Raw genomic sequence first — 23,384 nt, 5'->3', positions numbered from 1 at the left:
AACAGAATGGAAATCCAGCCCTTTGAATAACTATTCCTGGTTCTTCTGCTGGGATACCATGGCTTGGAATAAAATCTGTGAACTGTTGTAGGATAGGGTGACAATTCGTGTTACGTGTTATTTGTACTGACACATAACACAAATAGACTCTTAATCACATAACAGTAATAGAATCTTCATTCATCCATAACAGCATTTAGAAGAAACTGCTAAAACAGTTAAAACATCTTAAGTGGGACATAACTACAAAACTTACTGGAAAACGAACAATGACAACCCTTTTTTACCAGGATCGCCCTTAAAACAGGTAGAATATTTCCACTGGAGGGCACCAACAACAGTCATCTGATGCAGCTGTCTGAGCATTTCAGAGCTGACCAAAAGTTGAAGCAAATTACTAAGAGCATTGTTCAGAGGCCTGGAGAGGGAGATGCTTATCTCTTTTCCCTGGCAGCCAGTGACAGGATGTGTGGGGAAAGCTGTGTCCAGAGAGGTCCAGACTGGACATTAGGAAGCAGTTCCTTACCACAAGGGGAGTGATTAGTCTCGCACTGGAACTGGCTTCCTAAAGTGGTGGTCAGTGCCCTGAGTCAGACAGTGGGACTTATTCTTTATATCCTTTTTATCTGTAACTTAAACGAGAAAGTCTTTTCCATTTCAGCCTTCATGCATAGAAACCAATCCTCCGTGTATTTATATAGTTGCATATTTGTACACTTCTGTTCTTTTAAAAAAAAAATACATTAAGTGTTCGTTACAATACTTCACTTACCTTTTATGAGATATTTAGTAAAACTATGGCTTTTAGGAAGCTGTATTTTTTAAGCTTTGATGGCTGACTGGGAGGGCTGCAACTCTTAATTGACCCGTAAAAATTTATAGTTAATGAATTTTTTTTTATTGATATAGCATAGGCAAACTACTCTGTTATTTTTTTCTCTCAACAGGAAGTCCGTAAAGTAAGTGAGAGTATCAAATATAACCACCCCTTGAGGAAATGTGTTGATACTATACTGAAAAAGGTAACCAATTGCTCATCAACCATAATTACTCAGCTGGAAGGATGTTTCCTGCACATATAGAATACTTGTACATTACTTTCTTTTGCTCTTAATATAAAATCTCTAGTTGACTTCTGAGTTTCTGTTGAGACTGAGTTGAAATTCTTTGTGAAGTATTTTCTTATGACATACGGAATTATCAGATGTATTTTGACATAGCATTGTAGAAAGAGAGAAAAATGTATGCTTAGAGTGAGCTTTTCAGTTGTATGAAACTTTTGCAAATAATTAGCCAAAGCTGCTTGCTACTCTTTTGTCTCCCAGTTAATTTTCCCTTTTCCTTCCAGTGCCCTACTGAGTACCAGGAAAGAATGGGTAGAAACATGGATGATTATGAAGATTTTGATGAAAGACAGAACAGTTATCCCAGTGAAAAAAGTTTGGCCAAACTTCACAAGCAGGTATATTAATAGATGGGAGAATGCCTCATTTAGGCTGTTGTAGTGAGCGTAAATGCCAGTCAAAGATTTCGAATGCACTTCATCTGGACTGTTGAGTACAGTGGGTTTAAGCTACTTAACAGAAACTTTTCTTGGTGAGAGAATGCACAGACAGTTAATATGCCAAGTGATCAAAATTCTGGATGTGTAAAAGATGTTCTTGTGTTGTATCTTGATAGTGTTATAGCTGTCTGTGAATAAGCCTTATAATGGTTGACTGACAGTGCATTCTGAAAAAGAAATTATAGTAAAAGCTTGATATTTACTGAGATGCAAAAACAAAGAGGTAGGTTGGGAAAAGTAGGATTTACCTGCTACAGATGGTTTGTGATGAAAGAGCTGCAAAACTCAGTAATCGTGTATGTAAGTATTCCATGATTTATGTATTTTAGAGAATTATCTACCTGCATTTTTGAAGATACAGACTTTGCAGTTCTGCAATGTATGTGTTTTCAAGGGATTTTGCAAGAATTTTCTGCCATTTTTTGAAACAAGTACCCTGAAACCCTAATTTCTTGCAATTTATTGTAGGTAATCTATTCAGTGCAGAGGCATCGTCGTACACAGGTCCAGTGGCAAATTCTTTTAGAGCAAGCATTTTACCTGGAAGATGTGGCAAAAAATGAAAGCAGTGCAACTCGACAGTTTGTTCATACCTTTCATTCCCAGGAACCAGAAAATAAAATTATTCAGTACTTCTATACACCAACGGTTGGTAAGTGCTGTCATGCAGGTTTTAGGTATGCTAAAGCATAACTGATACCTTTCTGTAACAAGAACCAATTGTTTTATGTAGGAAGTTCAGCTGCAGCAGAGGGAAGCATGTCTGGAATATTAATGTATTTATGTAATGGAAGAGCTATCAGATACTAATTTATGCTCTTGGCTATAAGCCCCAATTTTATTTACAAATTCAGTAGCAGTTACGTTATAAAGCAATAAAGCAACAGCAAACTTTGAAGCCTTTTGAGAGCGAGTTCTGTTTCTGGTTGTGTAATTCTCATTAACCAGTTTCGGATATGTCTGTGTGTTTGTTTTTCCAGAGTGGTACTGGGAGTGCCTTCTTCGACCATGGTTTTACAGAGTGCTTGCAGTTGTGCTGGCCACGTTCTCTGTAATTGTTGTGTGGTCAGAGTGCACATTCTTCAGCACAAAACCAGTTCTGTCGCTATTTGCGGTTTTCATACAGCTGGCAGAAAAGACATATAATTATATATACATAGAGGTAAGTTTGAGATGGTCACTTGGGAGAAAATACTTTCAGATCAATGGTTATGATAACAGCAGTAGATAAAATAGATTTTTAAATAAATCTCTAAATAATCTGTCAACTCTCAGAAGGTCTCTAAATGTATGGTACTGAACTTTCTTTGTGTGGAGGAAGTCTGCTTTTTGCCACTTGTTAAAACTCTGAAATACCTGGTGAGGGCATGACCTAGCTGGCCTGAATATCATGTGTAGAGTAATTTCTGAAACAGTAGGTTGGAACATAGGTGTGAATTAGACTTTCTGTCTAAACAGTCATGTGTGTGACCTCAGTTTCCTAAACAGCGATTTGCAAATGACCAGGAATCCAGTCAAAGGTGTGGCTAGCATAAGTGTGCACAAATTTATCAGTAAAATACCGAGCTGAAAAATTCCAGTGTACTTAGCAAAGGCTGACTTGAAAACACTTGCTTTATGCCTTTTTTTTGTGGGAATAAATGCCAGATCAGTCATGGTAATTATTGAGGCAATTACAGCAATTTTATTTACATTAACAAGAAGTAGTAGAATGTTTCTAGGGTCAGCTGTGTTAGCTTATGTGTAAAATGTTATAATTTCCAGTTTAAATTGCTCTGAAAAACTTCCAAAACTCTTCTCAGAGATGGTGGTGTTCTCACATCTCAAAATGAAAAGTAAAGGCTGGAGATGGTCTCTGCATGTGACAGACCTTTAATAGAATTCTACACTTCAGCAACTTAACAACACCTTTTTTTTCCCCCTAGATGGCCTGTTTTCTTACCATATTTTTCTTAAGTATCTGTGTTTACTCTACTGTCTTCAGGATCCGTGTATTTAACTATTACTACTTAGCTTCACATCATCAGACAGATGCATACAGTCTCCTTTTCAGTGGCATGTGAGTATTTGGTATATGTTTTACAGGTGTTCTATCAAATACTGAATTGAAAATGTCCATAAAACTTCCATTTACATTCTTCAATTTGTAATTTATGGGTATAATTCCTAATGAGCTCTACACTGTTGTTCTATGATAGATCCAGTTATGACTTTGTAGGTTATCTAAGAAACGCTTTTAAATGCTGTTGCCTCTTGCATTTGTGCAGGTTATTTTGCCGTCTTACTCCACCATTGTGCTTGAACTTTCTGGGCTTGACCCATATGGATGCAACAATCTCTCACAAGAACACTCAGCCAACTGCTTATACATCTGTAAGTAAGAAAATAGGGGTTTGAGCTTTCAATATGGTTTGGAGAATAGACGCAGTATTTTTAAATATATCTTATTGTAAAATACAGATATTCAAATATTTTCAGTCTTTCCAACGTGGTAAAAAATAATTGGTTATAGGTGAGGAGTTTGGTAATGATTTCTAGAAGTCATCAATAGCTTCCCCCCCCCCCGCCCTTTATCTTAAGAAAGTAAAGTATTGTACTTTAGAGTTCAGGGTGTTCTTCATTTCCTAATACCAATTTCTGTAAGTTTTAGCTTTCAGTGGCTTTAGCATGTAGGCAATCCCTATAGATCAGGAGCAATCCTAACATCCTACTGAAAATTAGTGAATTCGGTTTTATTGAATACCTTGTTTTTGTGTGGCAAGTTATATCTTGTGTCTTTGTTGTTAGTAACTAGATTTTTTATGTGAAAAACTGGAGACTTTTTTGCAGCAAATGAAAACAATCCACCAGATTTGCCCTTGTTCTAGAGTGGGTGAGACTACAAAATCTAGCATTTTAGAAATCTCAAAGTGCTGGAGGTGACCTTTACATCTGCTTATTCTCAAGCAGACCTGTGATAATATTGCTTATGTTTCAGTTACTGTGAAGGATCGTGTATTTGTGAGAAGGCACGATCTTCATGGGTTTGTGTAGAATATAGCTAATTAGAGCTTGTTCTTGGGAATGTTTGTTTCCTAGATAATGGGATCCATGAGAGTGCTGTCCTTCATTGCAGATGGATTCTATATCTACTACCCAATGCTTGTTGTCATTCTCTGTATTGCTACCTACTTCAGGTAAGTGATTTGCAAAATAGATCCTCCGTGCTTCTTTACATTAATAAAACTAGTTTTTTCTGTTTCTGGAAGAGATTCAGTACTCCTTTTCCAGCAGTTGTTGTGTCATTCTAATAAAAATGTAAAACCTAAATCCATAGATTGCTATTTATATAGGGGAAATGTATACATTTTAAAAATACAGATTGTATTAACTCGTAACTGAGTTAATTTAAACTTCATTCCTAGATCTTAAGGGGTGATCTGTTCAAACTTTGGAGCCTGGGGACATTTGGTTGTGCTTTTGAGATTAAAATTATAATGAGAAAGCCTTTTTCAGTGAAGTTTTCTAAGAAATTAAGGACCTCTAGCAACATTTTTAGGTATTGAACTTTCTAAAGACTGATAACAAGTTTCTCATGTGTTAGTAAACTTCTGGTAACACATGCTGGATTAAGTAATTTGATCTTGTTTCCCTAAAGCACAGTTTGTTGGAGGCTGGAAGGTAACTGCAGAAAACATCATTATATTCTTGCTATATAATTTCAAAATGTCTGCTTTTGATCACTGTAAGGGATGAGATACTTTTAGTCTGATCTTGCTGAAATACAAATTTATGTTAGTATCTTCAGTTCTGCATTACCATTCAGTCAGAAGCAATCTCTGTGTTTTTTAGTCGAGTACAATGTCGTGAAATGCCTTGGATATCATTTTATGTGTATCCATAGATAGTAAGTAACAAGTATCTAGTTGTGAGTTTTCCCTTTTACCTTAAAGTTAAGTGACAAAAGTGGTGGTGGAGCTAAAAAAACAAACAAAACAAACAACAAACAGGAAAGCAAATTAGAAGAAAAGAGAAATTTGTCCTCTTGTCCTTGATGATCATCCTGTGCCTTGAATGACAAAATGAAAAGGAAGAATAAAAATTAGAGGAGAGAGGGTTGCTTTAATGACCTCTGCTAATAAAGATGCATGCAAAAACTAAGGCTGAATTAAAATCTGTTGAGGAAAGATGATTCTCCTTTGCTTAATCCAGCAGTCTTAAAGTTAAGGTAGTATCAGGAAGAAATATATCAATACTCCAGTTTGGGGGAAGGAAATCAGTATAAAAACAGCAGTTGTGTTTTCTGTTGTGAAGTTGAAAAGATGAAAGTGATTTCATGCTATGTGGTTCCAGGATTGGCTTAAAAAAGGTGGAGCAAGCTTGCTACCTGACTGCTGCCAATGGCTATCCAAATGGGCAGCCAGCATCCCTAGAGCTTAAAAGTATGCAGTGCACATTCTCCTGAGTGAAACCCTGAGGTGAAAGTGGATTTCCTATGTTGTTACTGTTTCAACAACGGAGAAATCAGAATAAGGAGAATTTTTATGGTAATTGTCTTCTGGCAAGGAAGAGTTAATGATATAGGTACAAATTCTGTTATATCTGAGAACATTTAAAGCAAATGTCTCATGTTGGACGCATTTTGAGCAAGTGTCATTTGCACTACTCTCAGATATATGCATTTTAGTCTCTGTTTGAGTAGGGTTATTCTATCACTTCCAGTTGTATTTAGGAATGTGTTACTGTTCTGGGTCACCTAGGTCACCCTACTGTTCTGGGTCACCACTTATTGTTCTGAGTTCGGAATTGTCTGTTTTCTCAGCTGGTGTAATAGTCCATCTTTTCTTCTTTGTTTTTCCTTTTTGCTTGGATTGTTCATGCAGTTCTGAATAGTTTGTTTTGCATTTTGTTCTGTAATGTATCTAAATTACTAATTGTAAATTAACAAAGGAAACTGCTTCTTCTTTTACCAGTTTAGGAACTCGTTGTTTGAATCTTTTGGGATTCCAGCAGTTCATGGGTGATAGCGAAATGACCTCGGATTTGATTGATGAAGGAAAAGAGCTAATCAGAAGAGGTAAATTACGTCTTCTGTCACAGTTTGTCTGTAAAATCATACTACTATAGAATCATCAAGGCTGGAAAAGACCTCTAAGATAGAGTCCAACCCTTATTCCAGCACTGACAGGTTCACCACTGAACCATGTCTGCAAATGCCACACCTGCACATCTTTTAAATACCCTCAGGGATGGTGACTCCACACTTCCCTGAGCCGCCTATTCCAATGTCTGACAACCTTTTCAGTGAAGAATTTTTTCCTAATACCCAAACTTCGTAGCACAACTTCAGGCCATTCCCTCTTGTCTTGTTTATTACTTAGAAGACCAACCCCTACCTCACTACACCCTCTTGTCAGGGAGTTGTTAAGTGATAAGGACTCCCGTGAGCCTGCTCTTTTCCAGGCTCAACACCCCCACCTCCTTCAGCTGCTCCTCATCACAATTGTGCTTAAGACCCCTCCCCAGCTCCATTGCCCTTCTCTGGACTCAGAACTGGACCCAGGCCCAGAACTGGACACAGGATTTGAAGTGTGGCCTCTCCAGTACTCAGCACAGAGGGACAATCACTGCCCTGCTCCTGCTGGCCCCACCATTGCTGATCCAGGCCAGGTGCCTTTGCTTTCTTGGCCACTTGGGCACAGCCTGGCTCATGTGCAGCCACTCTCAGCCAGAACTTCCAAGAGGCTGCTTTTCAACTGCTCTGGCTGAGGTCTTTAGCATTGTGTGGGTTGTTGTGACCCAATTGAAAATTGAAAGGAAAGTGGTTTGTGAGCATTTTGACCAGCTGCCTCTGTCCTTTTGGGTCGATCCCATCTGGCCCCACAGATCTGTGTCTGTTCTTGGGACTTTATTCTGTTCCCCGTCCCTGCCTTCCAGCTCAGGGAACCTGGTACTCGGACAACAATTGGTCTCAGTCTTAATGACTGAGGTAAAAATGCAGTAAGTACCTCAGTCTTTTCATCATCATATAGTATGTTTTTGGTTTACATTTGTCTGAAATGTTGCAGAAAAAAAAAAGCATACTGTCAGTCAGTATTTTGAAAGCTGTACTGAGGAAGGTCACAGCACAAACTGCAATAAACTTAGAGCACTCTGTTCACTATGTAAAGTCCACTGATGGACTTTATTGACATTTTAAATGAAGTACCAGTTTTACTCATCCAGTATCTGAATTTTAGATTTTTCTAAATATGTTACAGTGTGTTACTGAACAAATAATACCTTAGCAGGTGCTTGTGTAATCTGTCATAAAGGATGATTACCATTTACACTGTCGTTATCATCAACAAACTAATCTTTTTTTTGTGTGTTGATTGAGCTGCACAAATTCAGTCATTTCTTCAGTCTTTTTTGTTACGTCAACTAGCTGTGTTTGATTAGAGAAGGCATGTTTTTTGTGTAGAACTGGAATTATCTGCTGGTATGGAAAGCTTTTTATTTTGCATTAATTTTTATTGAAAGTATTTCTTAAAAGTTGCAAAAAGCCATTGTAATTTTTGAGTAAATGTTTAGAAATTAAGATTTCTGGAGACAGTGTTATATCATGGAATTCCTTTATTCCAACAGTTGATGAAAAACCTGGGTTTACTTAGAGTAGTAGTATGGGTTTTTTTGGTAAAAGACCAAAGTTTCATTCCCTTAAATAAAAGGTAATGATGACATTGATATTGTAATGTTATATATCTTGATTCAAAAATGCTGAAGTTTTTTCTTAATTTCTTTTTCTTAATATCTTACTATCCCAGTTATTTCTAAGGGTTTGTTTGACTTTTTTTTTGTTCTTTGCTCACTGATATCCAAGTGTTATGCTGTGATCCAAGATACCATCATGACAAAATAATTCTGATGGGAAATCCCATAATGATAGACAAGCTGCTTTTTGTTTTTGTTTAATTGTAAAAGGTATGTATTTCAATAAGAATCTTCATTAGTTAACTTCATATTTTTATTGTTTATTTTTAAAAAATGCTAATGATTTTCCATATATGGAGCTCAGATAAAGTTTCTTTTTTTATTTTTAGAGAAAAGGAAACGACAGAGGCAGGAAGAAGGTGAAAGCAGAAGAAGGGTATGAGATTTGTTTGGCTAGTTATAACATTACACTGCAATATCTGATAGGATTTATCATGGATATTTAATTCAGACTTGCCTATTTCACAAAAAAAGAGTCCCAAATAATTGATGGAATCAGTTTAATCTTGATGAATAGTCTTGACTGGATTATTTATAGGTTAGAGGACAATTTTAATAACACTACTTGGACACCATTGTTACTCAGTGTGCTGTGGTGTAAGCCAGTAGGTACAACAAGCATTAGAAAGGGTCCTGATTACTAGGATACAGAATAATGTAAAATGGCATATTGCCAGTCTCTTAGACTGATACTGCTCTGCTTGAAATTACTGCAGTTGCAGAGTTGTCATACTGAAATGTAGACTCCTCCCAAATTTAGTGTTTTGTGTGCTCATTGGAAAGTCATAGGCACAGGTTCTATTTTGTTTTTTGCCAGAGGAGAAAATTACACTTAAGACAGAATTAATAGTTTCTGCTGAATAACAAACAGAATGTTCGATTCAAATAATGTTTTCTGCACATATTGTATTGAAAGATTTGTGAAGCTTTAGTTTTTCACTAGTTTGTAACAAAATCTAGAATAGAAAGTCACAATAAAAGGTAGATGAGAGAAAGGGTGCCTGCAAGACAATACTGGGAATAAAATCTCTTGGTTTTCCAAGATCAGATATAGTTTAATCCCCAATGACAGCCAGTGCTGCATAGACCTTTCTTTTGATCCTGCCCTGGTTTAGGGCAAATTTGGGAGAAAACTTCCGAAAGGGTCCCCCCTGCAAGCAAACCCACACGCCCCCTCCCCCGACTGGATCAGGAAACATTTCCTCAGAGAGAAGTGGAAAGAACCTGTTTATTTAACAGCCAAAGCATTCCCCAGCACACAAAATGAACAATACCAGGTGTCAAAACTCTTTCACCGCTCTGAAGAGATGACAAACTCAGAAAGTCTCAACCTATGGGCGGTCACTCTGTTATCAATCCCTCCGGCACTGGCAAAGGCTGCTGCCCACAGCAGGCCCTGGTGGCCACAAAGTGCAAGCTCTCAGTGCTCCCCAGGTCCCAGCCCAGAGCAGGCTCGAACAGTTCCAAGGAAAAGGAAAGAAGACCAGTCCAGGGAAGTCTTCTCTGCCTCAGCTAGCTAAACTAACTAAAAAGCAATGGAGGGCTCTGTTCTGATCCATCCAATGTGGAGGATTGAGTGCAGTCCCTGATAACAAACTCCATGCTTCTTTTTCACTTCCTACCTTCACTCTCAGAACCAGTCTTGAAGGCACAGAATATAATATCCAGCATAAACAGAACAGATGACTGGGGATACAAGCATCATAATGTCCTAGCATCATAATGACCCTAGGACAGATCCTTTCCCTCCAGCTTGTAGTTTTAAAACTTGAACTTGTTGGGAAGCAAAACAGTGAAATGACCTTACACTAAGCTATGAATTTTTCTGTGCTATGTGCATCTCATTATTTTTCCATTCTGCCACTAGATGGAAGTAGTGATCAATAAAAGCAGCAGTTCCCACCATAACTTAGAGCAGTTAGCTGATCTTTGAGAGGAAATTTGACATGCAATTTCTTTTATAGAAGTCTTTTTCTTAAGAACAATTATGATAACTTTTTTAGTGAAGGAACACATTTTGAGTTTAAAGTGAAAGAAAAATTCTTTTCTTCCTGTATTTAGATACTGAACTGTTAGTTACTGTGTTGCTTTTTTCCTCCCAACTTAGATTTTTCTTGGTGGTCTTTTTTCCAGGAATGGAAGGAGCGGTATGGAAATAGAGAGGATTCTACCAGAAGCAGAGCTGTCCACACAGATCAGAAAGAATCTAGCTTCTCAGAGACCAATGCCAATAGACGTAAGCTTTGTGGGTTGGAGGGGAAGTTTGTTTTGTTTTGTTTCAGTACATTTTCTTCACAACACTGGCTGTCAAAGTAGTTTCAAATGTTCTTCTTTTTGTCTTAGATGCTGTGCCAATAATGTTCACTTCTGTGGCTCAGTGTCACCTTGCCATTTAAAGCACTCAAAAGAGTACTGTATTTCTTTCCATCTCGAAAGTTGGGACGGAGGTTCTTATTATCCTTCAGACCAACTACTTGATCTTATGGGATATATAATGATTGCCACTGGCACTTGTCAACAATGAAACTTCATGATGCACTTGAAGTTGGGTGTTGTAAATCTTAAAATTCATCTCCTCTGCTTGCAAGTGAGCTGTCTCAGACTGGAGTAATGGAGCAGTCAGATGACCAACAAATGTGACACCACATAAGTTCATACATTCATTTAATAATGAGTATTAGCAAAATACTTTTTTTTGTGGATGCTTTAAATTCTAAAAGACTTTGTCAGAATGTGAATGTGTTTTTCTGTATTTTTTGTGCTCTTGTAAGCTAACAACAAGTCAAATGAAGCTGAAGAAAAAAGGAGGAAAAAGGGGAGGAGGAGGAGGGAAGCTTTGAATATGCTTTTAAGAAAATACTGATAGATTTCCCTCTCCTCTGTACAAAGTTGCAAACCCAGATTTTTAGTGGTAGAGTAACTGAAATTGCATTCTAATGTTCATCATGTGATCATGTAGCATTCCAGCCCTAAAACAAGACATAGGTACTGACCTAGTGAAGGTCACAGAATGAACTGCAAAACAACACATGAGATTGATTTTTTAAAAAATAAACAAAAACAAACAAAAACCCGGTCTGAACAGCTTAGTTAAAGCATGAAGCTGGGAGGATGAATGGATGATTTAAAAGTAATGCCTGCCAGTGGGTTCTTATTTTCCATGATTCTTTGCAAGATAGATCTCAACCTATTGGAGAGGCAAAAGTTGTAGTTGGATTTCTGTGGAGATACTAAATGGAAATACTACAAGTTTGAGCAAGTTTGGTTTAATATTAAATCTACTCCAAATCATTGTGCTTTTGCTTTGGATGAGATTGCTCTGTTATTCTTAGTGGTTTTTTAGATTTAATGTCTTCATACCCTTCAGACTGTTTACAAAGCAAATAAGTGTCTTTCACTCCTTTTACTTATTCAGCACTATCAAAGTATACCCGTTCAAATGGTAGGACTGAAAGAGATAGAATAGAACTCCTCCAGGATGCAGAACCTTTGGATTTTAATGCAGACTCTGTTAATGATGACCCCCTTGAATCGGACTCAGGAAGGTGAGGAATGTTCTCTGTAATTTCCAGTTAAAAGTTTCTGTTGTCTTCCATTTTCTGACCTATGACAGCTGTATTAAGTGTTTCATAATAACAGTTTTGCAAACTAAGTTTATAATTTCATCTAACTTTTTTCCTTTCTTCCTTTTCCCCTATAATTAGGAAATAATTTTAAAATCTATTAAAACCTGAAGGTGTTCCAGGTTTTTAGAAATGTCAGAATAAGATTTGAGCTGGATATAATGTTATATATGGAATAACTTGAAAACCACTGCATGTAAAACTAGTGAATTATGTGCATGTTAAGGAAAGATTCCTGGTGTGACCATCTGTGGCCATTCGTGGTGCAGTCAGGGGATCACAATTGTGCCACCCCAGACTTTCACTGCTGGGACCCAAGCCCCTTCACCACAGGCAGCTCCAGTGACCGAAGGACCAGGTGGACCAAGTCCCCCTTTCCCTCCCTACTCACCCCACTCTCACAGTCAGAAAAATTTCCCTTTCCAGCTCAACCATAGATTTCCCATAGCAGAGTCCCAGATACCTGGTTCCTTTAACCATGGTGCAGTGACAGCATAACAGCTTGAATTGGTGCCTCTAGGAAGGAACCCCAAACAAAGGAATCCCAGAGATTTTACACCCTCACAGCCCATGTGCACCGTGTTCCAGGCTCTTCCAGCTGAACCCTTGGCTCCTGCACAGTCTCAGAGTGTCCAGTCCACTGGCTGGGCCAAAGGTCCCTGTGTCCTTTGTTAGTTGTTCTTGGCACCTTGCCTGGGGCTCCCATTTCCTGACATCCAGGGCACAGCCTGCAGCTGCACACTGAGCTGCCAGGTCTAGGTGTATGCCTCAACAGACAGAGGTGCAGTGTAAGGTTTTCCCTGATTTCCTACAAAGCTCAGCTGGAGAAAGCTCACTTGAGCTTTCCCAGTAAAAAATCCATTATGAAAAGGCTGCAGGAAATAAAACTGAATGTTACAGGATCCGCTGCAGGAATACAGCTGGGTATCAGATCTTGGAGCTACTAAAGTAAATTAAAATCTGAACTTCCTGAGCAGAGAGTACCAGACTGCACTGTGTGGCTCTGTCTGTAGTAGAGAATTTTGTGATTGTCTGGTTGTAACTGCAACACCAAATTGCCTCAGAGTACCTTATGTAACTGCTAAGCTCTGCTTCATTTAAGAAACAAGCAATACATTGTATGGGTGCTTTTTTTTGGGGGGGGGGGTGGATATAGTGTAGAAATGACAAATAATACAAAATTCACATAAAAAACCTTATAATTTGTTGTTTTTCAGCTTAAACTATTTTATTATTTCATTGTTTCAGTGGACTTCTATCTGTAATGTCAATAACAAATGCCAGCTCAGAAACATGTAAAGAATGCTGTGAAATGGCACTGCCAGGTTTCACAGGTTGATTCAGACAACTGGTTTAATCTTGTGTCACCACATTTGAGCGGTTGGGGGTTTCTAAACACACGAGTTTAAAGAGGAGCTACCCTAGAATTTCTGTCAGCAGTTGGCTTCCATGCAGTGTCAAAGGGATTGTCTACTATAAACAGGAGTATGCATATGTAATTATTCTGGAGCAAATACTTTTCAAGCACAATGTCAGAAGTCTCCCGGAATCTATATATGCTTTGCAAAGTGGAACATTCTAAACTTCTTCTTTAAAAAGAAAATCAGGAGCTTCAAAGCTTAGTTGGGCTTTGCCTAGTAACCTTCATTTCATTTCATGGAGGTAATAAGTCAAGAGTAATTGCATATGGAATTTCAGTTAATGTAGAAGTAGCTTATGTAATATTAGTTTTCAAAACTAGAGCTCCTGCAGTAAATAGAACACTTTTGGACTGTAAGGGCAGTTAGGATACCAGGTTCTGGCTTGTGTTCATTCAGATTTTACTAGATACTACAGCAAGTAGCTTCATAGTTCCTGTGTTGGACTTTGTGCTTTTAAAGTGTTTCTAAAAATATATTTGATCAACAATTTGTGAAATTTCTTTTTTACCAATAAGCATGCAGGCATTTGTTTGATGCAGGCATTATCTTTGATATTCTTCTTCTAAGACAACCCCATGAGATGTACTGTTAAGCACCTGCAGCTACTTTATGGGTGCCCTTGTTTGTTTGGATTTATTGTGTTTCAGGTTTCTGTTGGTTTGTTAAGTTGTTGGTGTAGTTGGGAATTTTAAAAAGATCCTGTTCAACAAAAACATCAAACTTCTTTCCTTTGTTTTAGGAAACAGTTCTTTAAGACTCCCAGTATTCATACAACTGTTTCTCTAGGTCACATGAGGTTTAATTTAATGACTGTCTTTCAAATTCTCATGAATGCTAATTCAGTAGAACATCAAATTCATCATCCACTAGAGTCAAGGAGAAAGATTGCAGTGAGAGTTAGATGATTTAATGGATCTTTATTTTTCTATTTCCTGTGACACTTTTTCACTTCTAAAATTGATTCTGCAGGTACCAGCCTGGTGGAAGATACCTGTCAATGTCTCGAAGCAAAATATTTGATGATGTCTAAGCTCATGAAAGCTAAAGAAAATTCAGTGGAAATCTAGCTCCTACTCATTGCTTGGAAAATACTGCATTTGCAATATGTCACTGAACCGTCAAAGACTCTTAAAAAAAAAAAACATGAAGGAACAACTCTTTTGGGAATGCACGTGTATGATAACTTCACCTCTAGTGATAGGAATATGCTTCTGCTGTTGTAGATACTGTTGTGCATCAGTGTGGGCTTTTGTGTCATGACCAAAAGGAGAAAACTATTTAAAGTTAATAGATGATAAACTCACTAATATACCTAGGGCTCAACTTGAGTAACAGTCTAAGTTTGGGGAACAGATTTTCTGGAATTTTTTATTTTATATTTTAACCAATGCTGTGAGAGCATATTGATGCATCCAAAGTGCAGTTATATCAACTATGCTTTTGCTGAGAAAGTTTGGGCTGTAAAATCATAGTCACAGAATGGTTTGGGTTGGAAGGATCCTTAAGGATCATCTAATTTCAAGCCCCTCTGCCATGGCAGGGACACCTTCTAGTGCTGCTCAGCCCTCCATCCAGCCTGGCCTTGAACACACCCAGGGATGGGACCCACAAGTTCTGTGTGGCAACCTGTGCCAGTGCCTCACCACCCATACAGTAAAGAGTTTCTTTACATATCTAATCTAAATCTGTCTTCCTCAAATTCTCAGCCATTTCCCCTTGTCCTGTCACTACACTTCCTGGCATAGAGTCTCTCTCCAGCTTCCCTTTAGGCACCTTCAGACACTGGAGAGTTTTTCCTGTGAGGTCTCCACACAACATTCTCTTCACCAGGCTGAAAAGCCCCAACTTTTTCAGCTGATCTTCACTGAGGGAGGTGCTCCAGTCCTCTCACCAACCTGGTGGCCTCCTCTGTGCTGGCTCCAGCAGATGCCTGTGGTTCCTGTGCTGGGAGCCCAGGGCTGGATGCAGTGCTCCAGGTGGGTCTCAGCAGAGCAGAGCAGAGGGGCAGAATCCCCTCCCTGCCCTGCTGCCCACGGGGCTCTGGGTGCAGCCCAGGACACGTTTGGCTCTCTGGGCTGGGAGTGCCATGGCTGGGCCATGTGCAGCCTCTCACCCACAGCACCCCAAGCCCTTCTGGGCACGGCTGCTCTGGGGCTGCTCCTGCCCAGCCTGTAAGCTGTGCCTGGGATTGCAATGACCCAGGTATAAGACCTTGCCCTTGCTTTGTACAGACACATCTCTCAAGCCTGTCCAGGTCCTTCTGGATGGCTTCCCTTCCCTCCACTATCAACTGCACCGCACAGCTTGGTGTCCCCAGATAGCCCTTGAGGTTCCTTCCATCCTGGTACTCTGTGATTCCATGAAATTTTTGGTATAAATTTTGGAGCGATGTGTGGTGGTCAGAAAAGGCTGTATTTTTTCTTTTCCAACATTACAAGCAGATACATGATTTTAGCACGTGTAAATAGTTGAAATTGAATATGGACCTGAGTGTCACTGTCATATGAGCATATGTGCAATAGCAGGAATACATTATTAAAGATACAATGTCTGCTTACGGTCTTTACAGATGTAATGATTCAAAATCATGGCACTACTGTTTTTGTAACTGTAAAAGAAATATACTATGAAGATGGAGTTAAATACTGAAACATGATAATTTGCACGAACCTAAGGCACGGTTTCAAACTCTAGACTATTTCTTTAAAAGAAGGGAAATACATAGCATGACTAGGTAATGGTAAACACTTTTTATATCCTAAATACCCTGGTTGCATTATGTATATCAGTTTTTAAGGTGCCTGTATTTTGCAGTAGGTTGTTGCAAAAAGAATAATACTTTGCCATTCAAAAATGCCAATTATGAACAGTGTAAAAAAGCTTCACATTAATTTCATTAGTGTAGGCATATTTTTAAACCATAGTTAGTTGTATGAATTTTCAAATATAATCATAAGGTAAAAGATGTGGTCAAATTCGTGATAACTTTGAAAATTTGAATAATTTAAAGCATTTTGGTTTTTGTCTGAAATCTTTGCCACTTGGGAGCTTCCTTATGTGCTTTTTGCAAAATTATGTTGAAAACTAAAAGAGAACATGTTTTTATCATACATTCTTTATCATGCTTAAAAAACACATCTTTAAAGCAGCTAGGAATGAATTATTCTGAAAAGTAAGTTTTCATGAATGAGATATTCTAGTAATTTTTAACAATAGTCTGTGTTTTCTCAAGTAATTGTTAATGGGGATCTAACTCTACCTCCTGTGATTTTAGTATATGTGTTGTAACAGTAGTGGTATTTGTAATACATTGATCTGCCTGTTTTGAAACACTGAATTGTTACTATGAAGGAGAAAAAAAATCTTTATTTGTATAGAAATAATTATATTAATAAATTAGCAGACATACAATAATTGTCAGTTTTGTTCTTAGGTGAATACAGTGAATGTCAGCCATGGCCACAGGCATTCAAGTTCATGCAATTTCCAGACTACTCATATGAGGTCACTTTTTAGTTTGAGTACTCTGTGTTTGTAAAAGCTTGTTCCAAGTCTTAGGCTTGAATCTTATCAGGGGCTGGAAGTTGAGAAGATGAGTCTCTCTTTATTCAGATATTTCTTTAGGAATTCTATGGTAGCACCTATTTAATTTATTTTTGAACTACTTAGTAGTACTATCTTGAATTCATCCTTATATGAAAGGCATTGTACACGTTCTTGGGCACTCATCCGTATGACTGTTTTTAGACTCTATATTTCTGTTTTAAAAATTTATATCGGCAGTTTATTTATGAAAACCTGTGGCAGAAATAAAATTCAAACTCTTTATATAACTCTTGAGATGTCACTTCAAAGGGATCTCATCAGAGCCAGTAGAAAAGCTATTACAAGGAGCTTCTGTTTTCTGAAAATCTGTGAAATAACTTTACCTCCTCCCTGGTGACCAGATAATGGGATTGAGCCTTCTTGGGGCCTGTTTTTTCCCCTCTCAGTGAAATGGCTGCAAACAGAATTTTCAGAGGAAACATGGTCAAGGTTTTATATAAAACAGGTAACTAGTCCCTAGTGCATATTTCATTGGAATACAGTAATTTGAAGAGTTGACTGTATAAATTAATGGCAGTTGGATTTCAGATTCTAACATAGACATTCCGCGCTGAACGTTTTTGACGTTGGCAGTGCAGTAAGAGAGAACCAGTGGCTGCTTTTTGAGCTCTGAAAAGCTGTAAAGAATTCTCTGTATCATGCTTGGCAATGCCTGGTATCACATCCTCTCTGGATGCTGTTTGGTTAAACAGGGAGTTGATAAGTGAAGTCAGGTTTCCTCTACTGTATGTATTGCTGACCAGGAGTTATCCAGGCTCTAATTACATGCAATTTATTGCCTAATTTAAAGTATGTTTTGAAAACTCACTATGGGTTCATATGACTGAATCTGGAATATTTTCAATAAAGAAATAATCATGTACAACTATAGAAGAATAATATTTTCTGTTCACTTAAGCTAGTTTCAAACAAATTTGGTTACTGCTATAGTACAAATAATGCTGAACTTGGCTGGGGGCTGTGTCCCTAAGGATTTACCCCTCTCCAGAGAGCTGTGGATGCCCTATCCCTGGAAATGTTCAAGCCCAGGCTGGACATGGTTCTGAGCACCCAGTTCTAGTTGAAGATGTGCTGGCTAACCAGGAGGGCTGGACTAGGTGGCCTTTACAGATCCCTTGCAACCCAAACTGTTCTGGGATTCCTTGGTGCTTCTCAGACAGATTTTGGCAACTCTTGATGGGTTCTTTCCTGCTACAGCTCCAGTCCTAGTAGCCCTACAGCTAAACGAAGTTAAAATTAGCTTTGATGTGTTTAAGCAGTGACTGTATTCTAGACTAACAGTGTTCCTGCATCACTTCTGATGCTACAGATTAGGTGATTTAAATACAATTTCCTTGCAAACTGTGCTGTTGGAAACTGAGTGTTAACATATTTTTCAGTCAGTGTATTTATAGAGTCACATTTATTTGCTGCTAAAGAATGTAAATTTTATATATCTTTATTGTTTCACTTCCTGAATTACTGAGCAGTTAGTGTATACTTCTTGCCATCATTTCTGCAGTTTTCTCTCTATCAGTGAACACCAAAAAAAGCCCCAAAACACCAAAAATCCCACCCAAGTTAAGTACAAATATTTGAATGTCTTCCTGTCAAAGATTCAAATGAGTGAAAATAATGTGTGCAAGTCACAATGGGCTTCAAAAAGCAGTGTGAAAACAGTACCTATTCAGTGTTGGAGTTCTTAAAAAGTATGGATAGGCAAAAAGCTGTAGTCAAACTTATTACTCCTACTAGATTCGTAGTTCTCTTTTTCTTAATACATATTTTGATATGTATATTGGGATATATGTGCCCTACTGAGCTAAGGAGGGGTGCATCTCTCAGCTGTGAAGTGAGGCAGTGTTTATGAGGGAAGGTAAAAGATAATGTAACTTCTAATCTGTGCTTATAGTGATAGTTTGCTTTGGGCAAAGGACGACATAGCTTGTTATTTAACTACAGTAAAGTGTTAAGAAAAAAAGAAACTTTATGCTTCTATAAATTACACTACTGGAAAAATCATGGTATGTAATGTGACTTCATTTTGCAATCAAGCACTTGTAAAGCAGTCATTAACAGTGTTAACAGGAATGGTAGAAAGCTGCTGTCTTTTCAATATTTTTTCATGCTATTGTAAAATAAAATGAACAATGATTTTTACATAGGAAGTATTAAAAATTATTACTATGGTTTTCTATAATTATGGTAATTTGTATTTTATTAAATTTGTCTTGGAAAACTGTAAATACTATGTGAAAAATACTATATTTAGTTTCAGTTTTCATTATTGCTTTAATTACTTGAAATCTGAGGGGCATTCATAATACCAAATAGAGAACACTTTATGAAGGAAAACTTTTAATGAAGCTTCTTAAAAAAATCTGACTGGTTCATTATAGAGATATAGGTGCATCTTAATTATTAACAATAACATTACTAAGGGGATATATCGTGTCCTAGCTTTTTAATTTTTCTTTGAAATTCAAAAAATTGTTACTTTTTTCAGAGCAGCTTAGTTGTGAATCTTTCAAACTTTCTGAAACTTTTACATTCCTTTTCCCTAATGGGCTCTGCAGGAATATGTACTGCTTCATGGCAGTCACCTAACACTAGCTGTGCCTCTAATTAAGTAGTCTAATCTGAAGCTGAGACACTCCTACACCATTTGATTATGTTAACAGAAATTCAGCATTCCTAGCCAAAAAAAAACAAAAGACGCGTTGAATTTGATCCCTTTTAAATACATTAATTGCTGTTGTTGATTTTTTTGCATTATATTTGATACCCTCTGTTTGGGTCATATCATAAGCCCAATCAGGTTTATTCTTTGTTTCTCTTAGAATGCACTGGAATGAAGTCCTCAGCATGCTTTTGTGTGCATGTGTGTGTTTTAGTATGCAGCTTCAGTTATTTCCTCAGGATGATGTTGTTATATTTGACATATTCCTGTGAACTAGTAGTTTCAGAGTGATACTTTCACTGTCAAAGTAGAAAATAATTATTTCCAATAGAAATACATTGTGTTTCTGTAGAGGCATCTGGAAGATAAGGGAATTCATTTGTAAGTATAAGTTTAGTAATAGGCCTCCATTCTCCAGTGTATATCAAGATAGGCTGTAGGAGTGCTGCTTATGGATAGACTATCTTCTTTTGCCTTATGATACAAGTATGTATGCATAAATACCTTGTTTTGAAATTCACGGAGTTAAACATTTTTCTCTGTAGTGTTCTGAATTACTGTTGTTACTGGATTATATTTTTGAAATGTGTGTTACAATATATATAATCAAATACTTAAATTGGCATGAAATAAATCATTTCTGCAATACATTTTCCCTGGTGTATTTTAGATATTCATACTTCTCTGAGGTGTTTTTGAAAGTAGTCATTTAGAGAAACTTGATCTATTTCTTTTTTCCAGGTGGAAGTTTTCTTTTATTAGAAGTATATTCATACTTTAGAAGATAATCCAACCTTGTTTTGGTTATCACTTTGAATCTTCTTGAAGGCAGATTAAGAAAGGAGATCGAGAAGAATACTGCATACGTGGTGTTGTCAGGGAAACCTCTGAGAACACTGTGTGCTTCTGGGACTAACTTGGCACTGTGGGGCATTAGGTGGGATGAAAGGTAGGGTCTGTCTGTACATCTCTTCTTGTTTTGTGAGAACTCATCCTAGGACAATTCCTTCTAGTTCATCCAGGCCCCTGGGGACAATGAAGGCAAGAGACTGATTCACTGCAGCTGTGAGGAGATGGACACAGCAAAGGAATTGACTCCATCTCATCTTTCTCATTCTTACATGCGTTTTACTTTTATCTTCCCTACAGAAAAGAAAAAAAAAGGTAAAGGAAGAAGAGAATTTCTTAAAATTTAAATATTTTACTATGTCTATGTAAGTTGGGGGAGGTGATTCTGCCCTTTGGCTCTGCTCTGGTGAGACCCACCACTGCTGCATCCAGCTCTGTGGTCCCAGCATGAGAGGGCCATGGATCTGTTGGAGCAAGTACAAAGGAGAGATGCAAAGACAGTCAGGGAGCTGGAGCACCTCCTCTGTGACAAAAGGCTGTGTTGGGTTTGTGCAGCTTGGAGAGGAGGAGGCTTCAGGGAGTTTTCACTGCAGCGTTTCAATACTTCTGGGGGGTTTACAACTAGGCTAGAGCCTATAAGGGATAATGGTTTTAAATTGAAAGAGGGTGGATTAAAGTAAAATATAAGGAAGAATTTAACAATGTGAGTGGTGAGATAGTGGCACAAATTGCCCTGAGAGGTGGTGAATGTCCCATCCCTTGTAACTTTCAAGATCAGGCTGGAGGGTGCTCTGAGCACCTGATCTAGCTGAAGGTGTTCACATTCATAGCAGTGAGGTTGCAACTAGATGACCTTTACGTTCTTCCAAAACAATTTGTGATTCTGTGAGTGATCTGTGTATATATATTTTTTTAGAGGTGGTTTGAATAGGGAAGTGAATAATTTCCCAGGTAGTTAACCAGCCACATTCTTCCTTCAGAACTTAGAGTGATAAGTTACTACTCTTAAATCTACCAGTCTACCATCTATGCAATTCAGTTAATGGGAATTTTCCTTATTCAGTACAAACTTTCAGTTATTTGTTGTCAGATCTTTATTTTCTCAGAGAAGAATATAAATTCTGGTGTTTTGTTGTTAGCAGTTGCTAATGGAACTACATTGAGTGTTCAGTGGATTTTACATCTTCTGAAATACCATCTGCCTGACTGTGAAATTACCAGACTTCTGATTTAACTACCCTTCCATCTGCAGCTCCACCTGCAGAGTGGCGTGGTGCTTGTTCATCCTGGTTTCTGCTCTGCATGCTGTGATAAAGATCTTTACCCTTTCTCTCCATAAACATCCTGTCTTTCGCATCTTATTCTGCACTGGCTCATTATGTGCCATTGCCTTTGGGATTTTTTGAGCGCTTTATCAAAAAGCCAAAGTTGGTCAGGGCCCAACTGAGAGAGAAGACAATTTCCCTCCCACAGGCAGCATGACCTGGACTGCAAAGAGAGATTCAGCTCATGAACAGAGGTCAGATACTGGAGTGATTTATGAATCTGGGCTGCACACAAACAAGGAAAGCTCTCAGGTTCCTCCCACAGAAATGTCTAGTTAAAAGTGTGTGTTTTGAGTTGCTCAGCAAGATGTTGTGCTGTAACTGAGCCAGTGCCTAGGCATGTCTGTGGAAACCTGCTAAGCCTTTGCAATCTAAGTGAATGCTTATAGTTAAATCATCCACAGTCAAAAAAATATTTTCCAGAGTTTAGGAAAGGTCATCTATTCTAAGTAAACTTCATAAAGACCGGATACTGCTGAGAATTTTCCATGTATATTCTCTGTTCATCTTTTCCCCCAGAAGCTGCTCCTTTCATAAGCAATTGTACTCATGCTTTTTATTTTGGAAGATTTTGCTGGTTTCAAATCAGTCCTGAACAAATGTGCTTGAGATCGCCCAAAAAATCACCAGCAAGGGCATGAGCAAAAGTCAGAATTAATATTAAACTACAAAGCACAATGAATGCATCAGTAAGATTCATTCTACTTACAATGGACAACTGAGGCACAACAAAGGAAAGCAAGCAACAACAAAACAAAAAAAATCCAGACAATCAAAACAAAAATTATTTGAAAACTGCCTAGGGCTGTGTGTGTGTCTGTGTGTGGGTGTGTGTGTGTAAAGACACTGTGTAAACAAGTGTCAAACAGTCTAGATAAAAGTGTAAACAAGGATGAAAAGGAATATGGCATACAGTTTAACAACTTATACCTTAAATTATAGCTTCACTTTAATAATCTAACAGAGAAATCACTTACCAGCATTTAGCCTAAATTATAATTGTAACTTAACCTAACTTCCAGATTTGCCATAGCATATGTGCAGAGGATATGCAGGCAGACATAGTCAGAGCAAGATAAGGTTGCTGTGGAAAAATCTCCCTCAGAGCTTGATGAAAAAACTCACTTTGAATGCTTTTGAGTCTCCTGATGGGCAAAGGGCTGGGCCTTGAGGAGTGAGGGTGTCGGCCTAGGATGCATGGTTGTTCAGTGATCATCCAGGTATAGCAACCCTGGAGTTTTGCTGGCTCTGAGAGGCGTCCCCCTCGGAGGGACATTGCTGGTCACAGGCCTGCTGCGGTCCAGGAGAGCTCAGTGGGCCCCATCTTGGACTGCTGTTTACAGGGTTGCAAAAGAGAAGGCTTTAATCACAACAGTGTTTCATCCTGGCCACAGTTTGGGTCGGCACTTTCTTTGAAAGTGTGAGAATCAGAATGTTATGCCATTCAGGCCAGAGAGATGCTTTCCAAGGCTGCTCATGAGAAAAACAAGCTTGTTAGGAGTTCCTGGGAACAGACAGTGTTTCTGATAAGCTCAGACAGAGCTGAGCCCAGGTGGTGTTTCCAAAGAAAGGCCTAACAAGCATTTCTCAGATCACACTGCAGCC

At 38.2% G+C, this 23,384-nt stretch overlaps 2 protein-coding genes across 2 annotated transcripts in view; both read left to right on the top strand.

Annotated features, from left to right (window-relative positions):
- The window catches only part of LMBRD2 (LMBR1 domain containing 2), a 32,420-nt gene extending 12,165 nt beyond the window's left edge, over positions 1-20,255 (top strand). Inside the window, exons 7-18 of the mRNA XM_005488802.3 lie at positions 948-1,022; positions 1,349-1,462; positions 2,033-2,216; positions 2,545-2,726; positions 3,490-3,623; positions 3,832-3,937; positions 4,643-4,740; positions 6,517-6,620; positions 8,626-8,672; positions 10,430-10,532; positions 11,712-11,841; positions 14,310-20,255. Of these exons, the coding sequence (XP_005488859.2) occupies positions 948-1,022; positions 1,349-1,462; positions 2,033-2,216; positions 2,545-2,726; positions 3,490-3,623; positions 3,832-3,937; positions 4,643-4,740; positions 6,517-6,620; positions 8,626-8,672; positions 10,430-10,532; positions 11,712-11,841; positions 14,310-14,370 (1,338 nt within the window). The 3' untranslated portion in view covers positions 14,371-20,255. The remainder of the gene's footprint in view (positions 1-947; positions 1,023-1,348; positions 1,463-2,032; positions 2,217-2,544; positions 2,727-3,489; positions 3,624-3,831; positions 3,938-4,642; positions 4,741-6,516; positions 6,621-8,625; positions 8,673-10,429; positions 10,533-11,711; positions 11,842-14,309) is intronic.
- A 122-nt stretch (positions 20,256-20,377) lies between these two features.
- CAPSL (calcyphosine like) overlaps positions 20,378-23,384 on the top strand; it is a 28,409-nt gene continuing 25,402 nt past the window's right edge. Inside the window, exon 1 of the mRNA XM_026794619.2 lies at positions 20,378-20,769. The gene's annotated coding sequence lies outside the window, so the exon portion shown is untranslated. The remainder of the gene's footprint in view (positions 20,770-23,384) is intronic.

Source organism: Zonotrichia albicollis, chromosome Z, assembly GCF_047830755.1.
Source record: "Zonotrichia albicollis isolate bZonAlb1 chromosome Z, bZonAlb1.hap1, whole genome shotgun sequence".
Lineage (NCBI taxonomy): Eukaryota > Metazoa > Chordata > Aves > Passeriformes > Passerellidae > Zonotrichia > Zonotrichia albicollis.
Note: the sequence above shows the minus strand (reverse complement) of the source record. Positions and strands in the feature narration are given on the sequence as shown.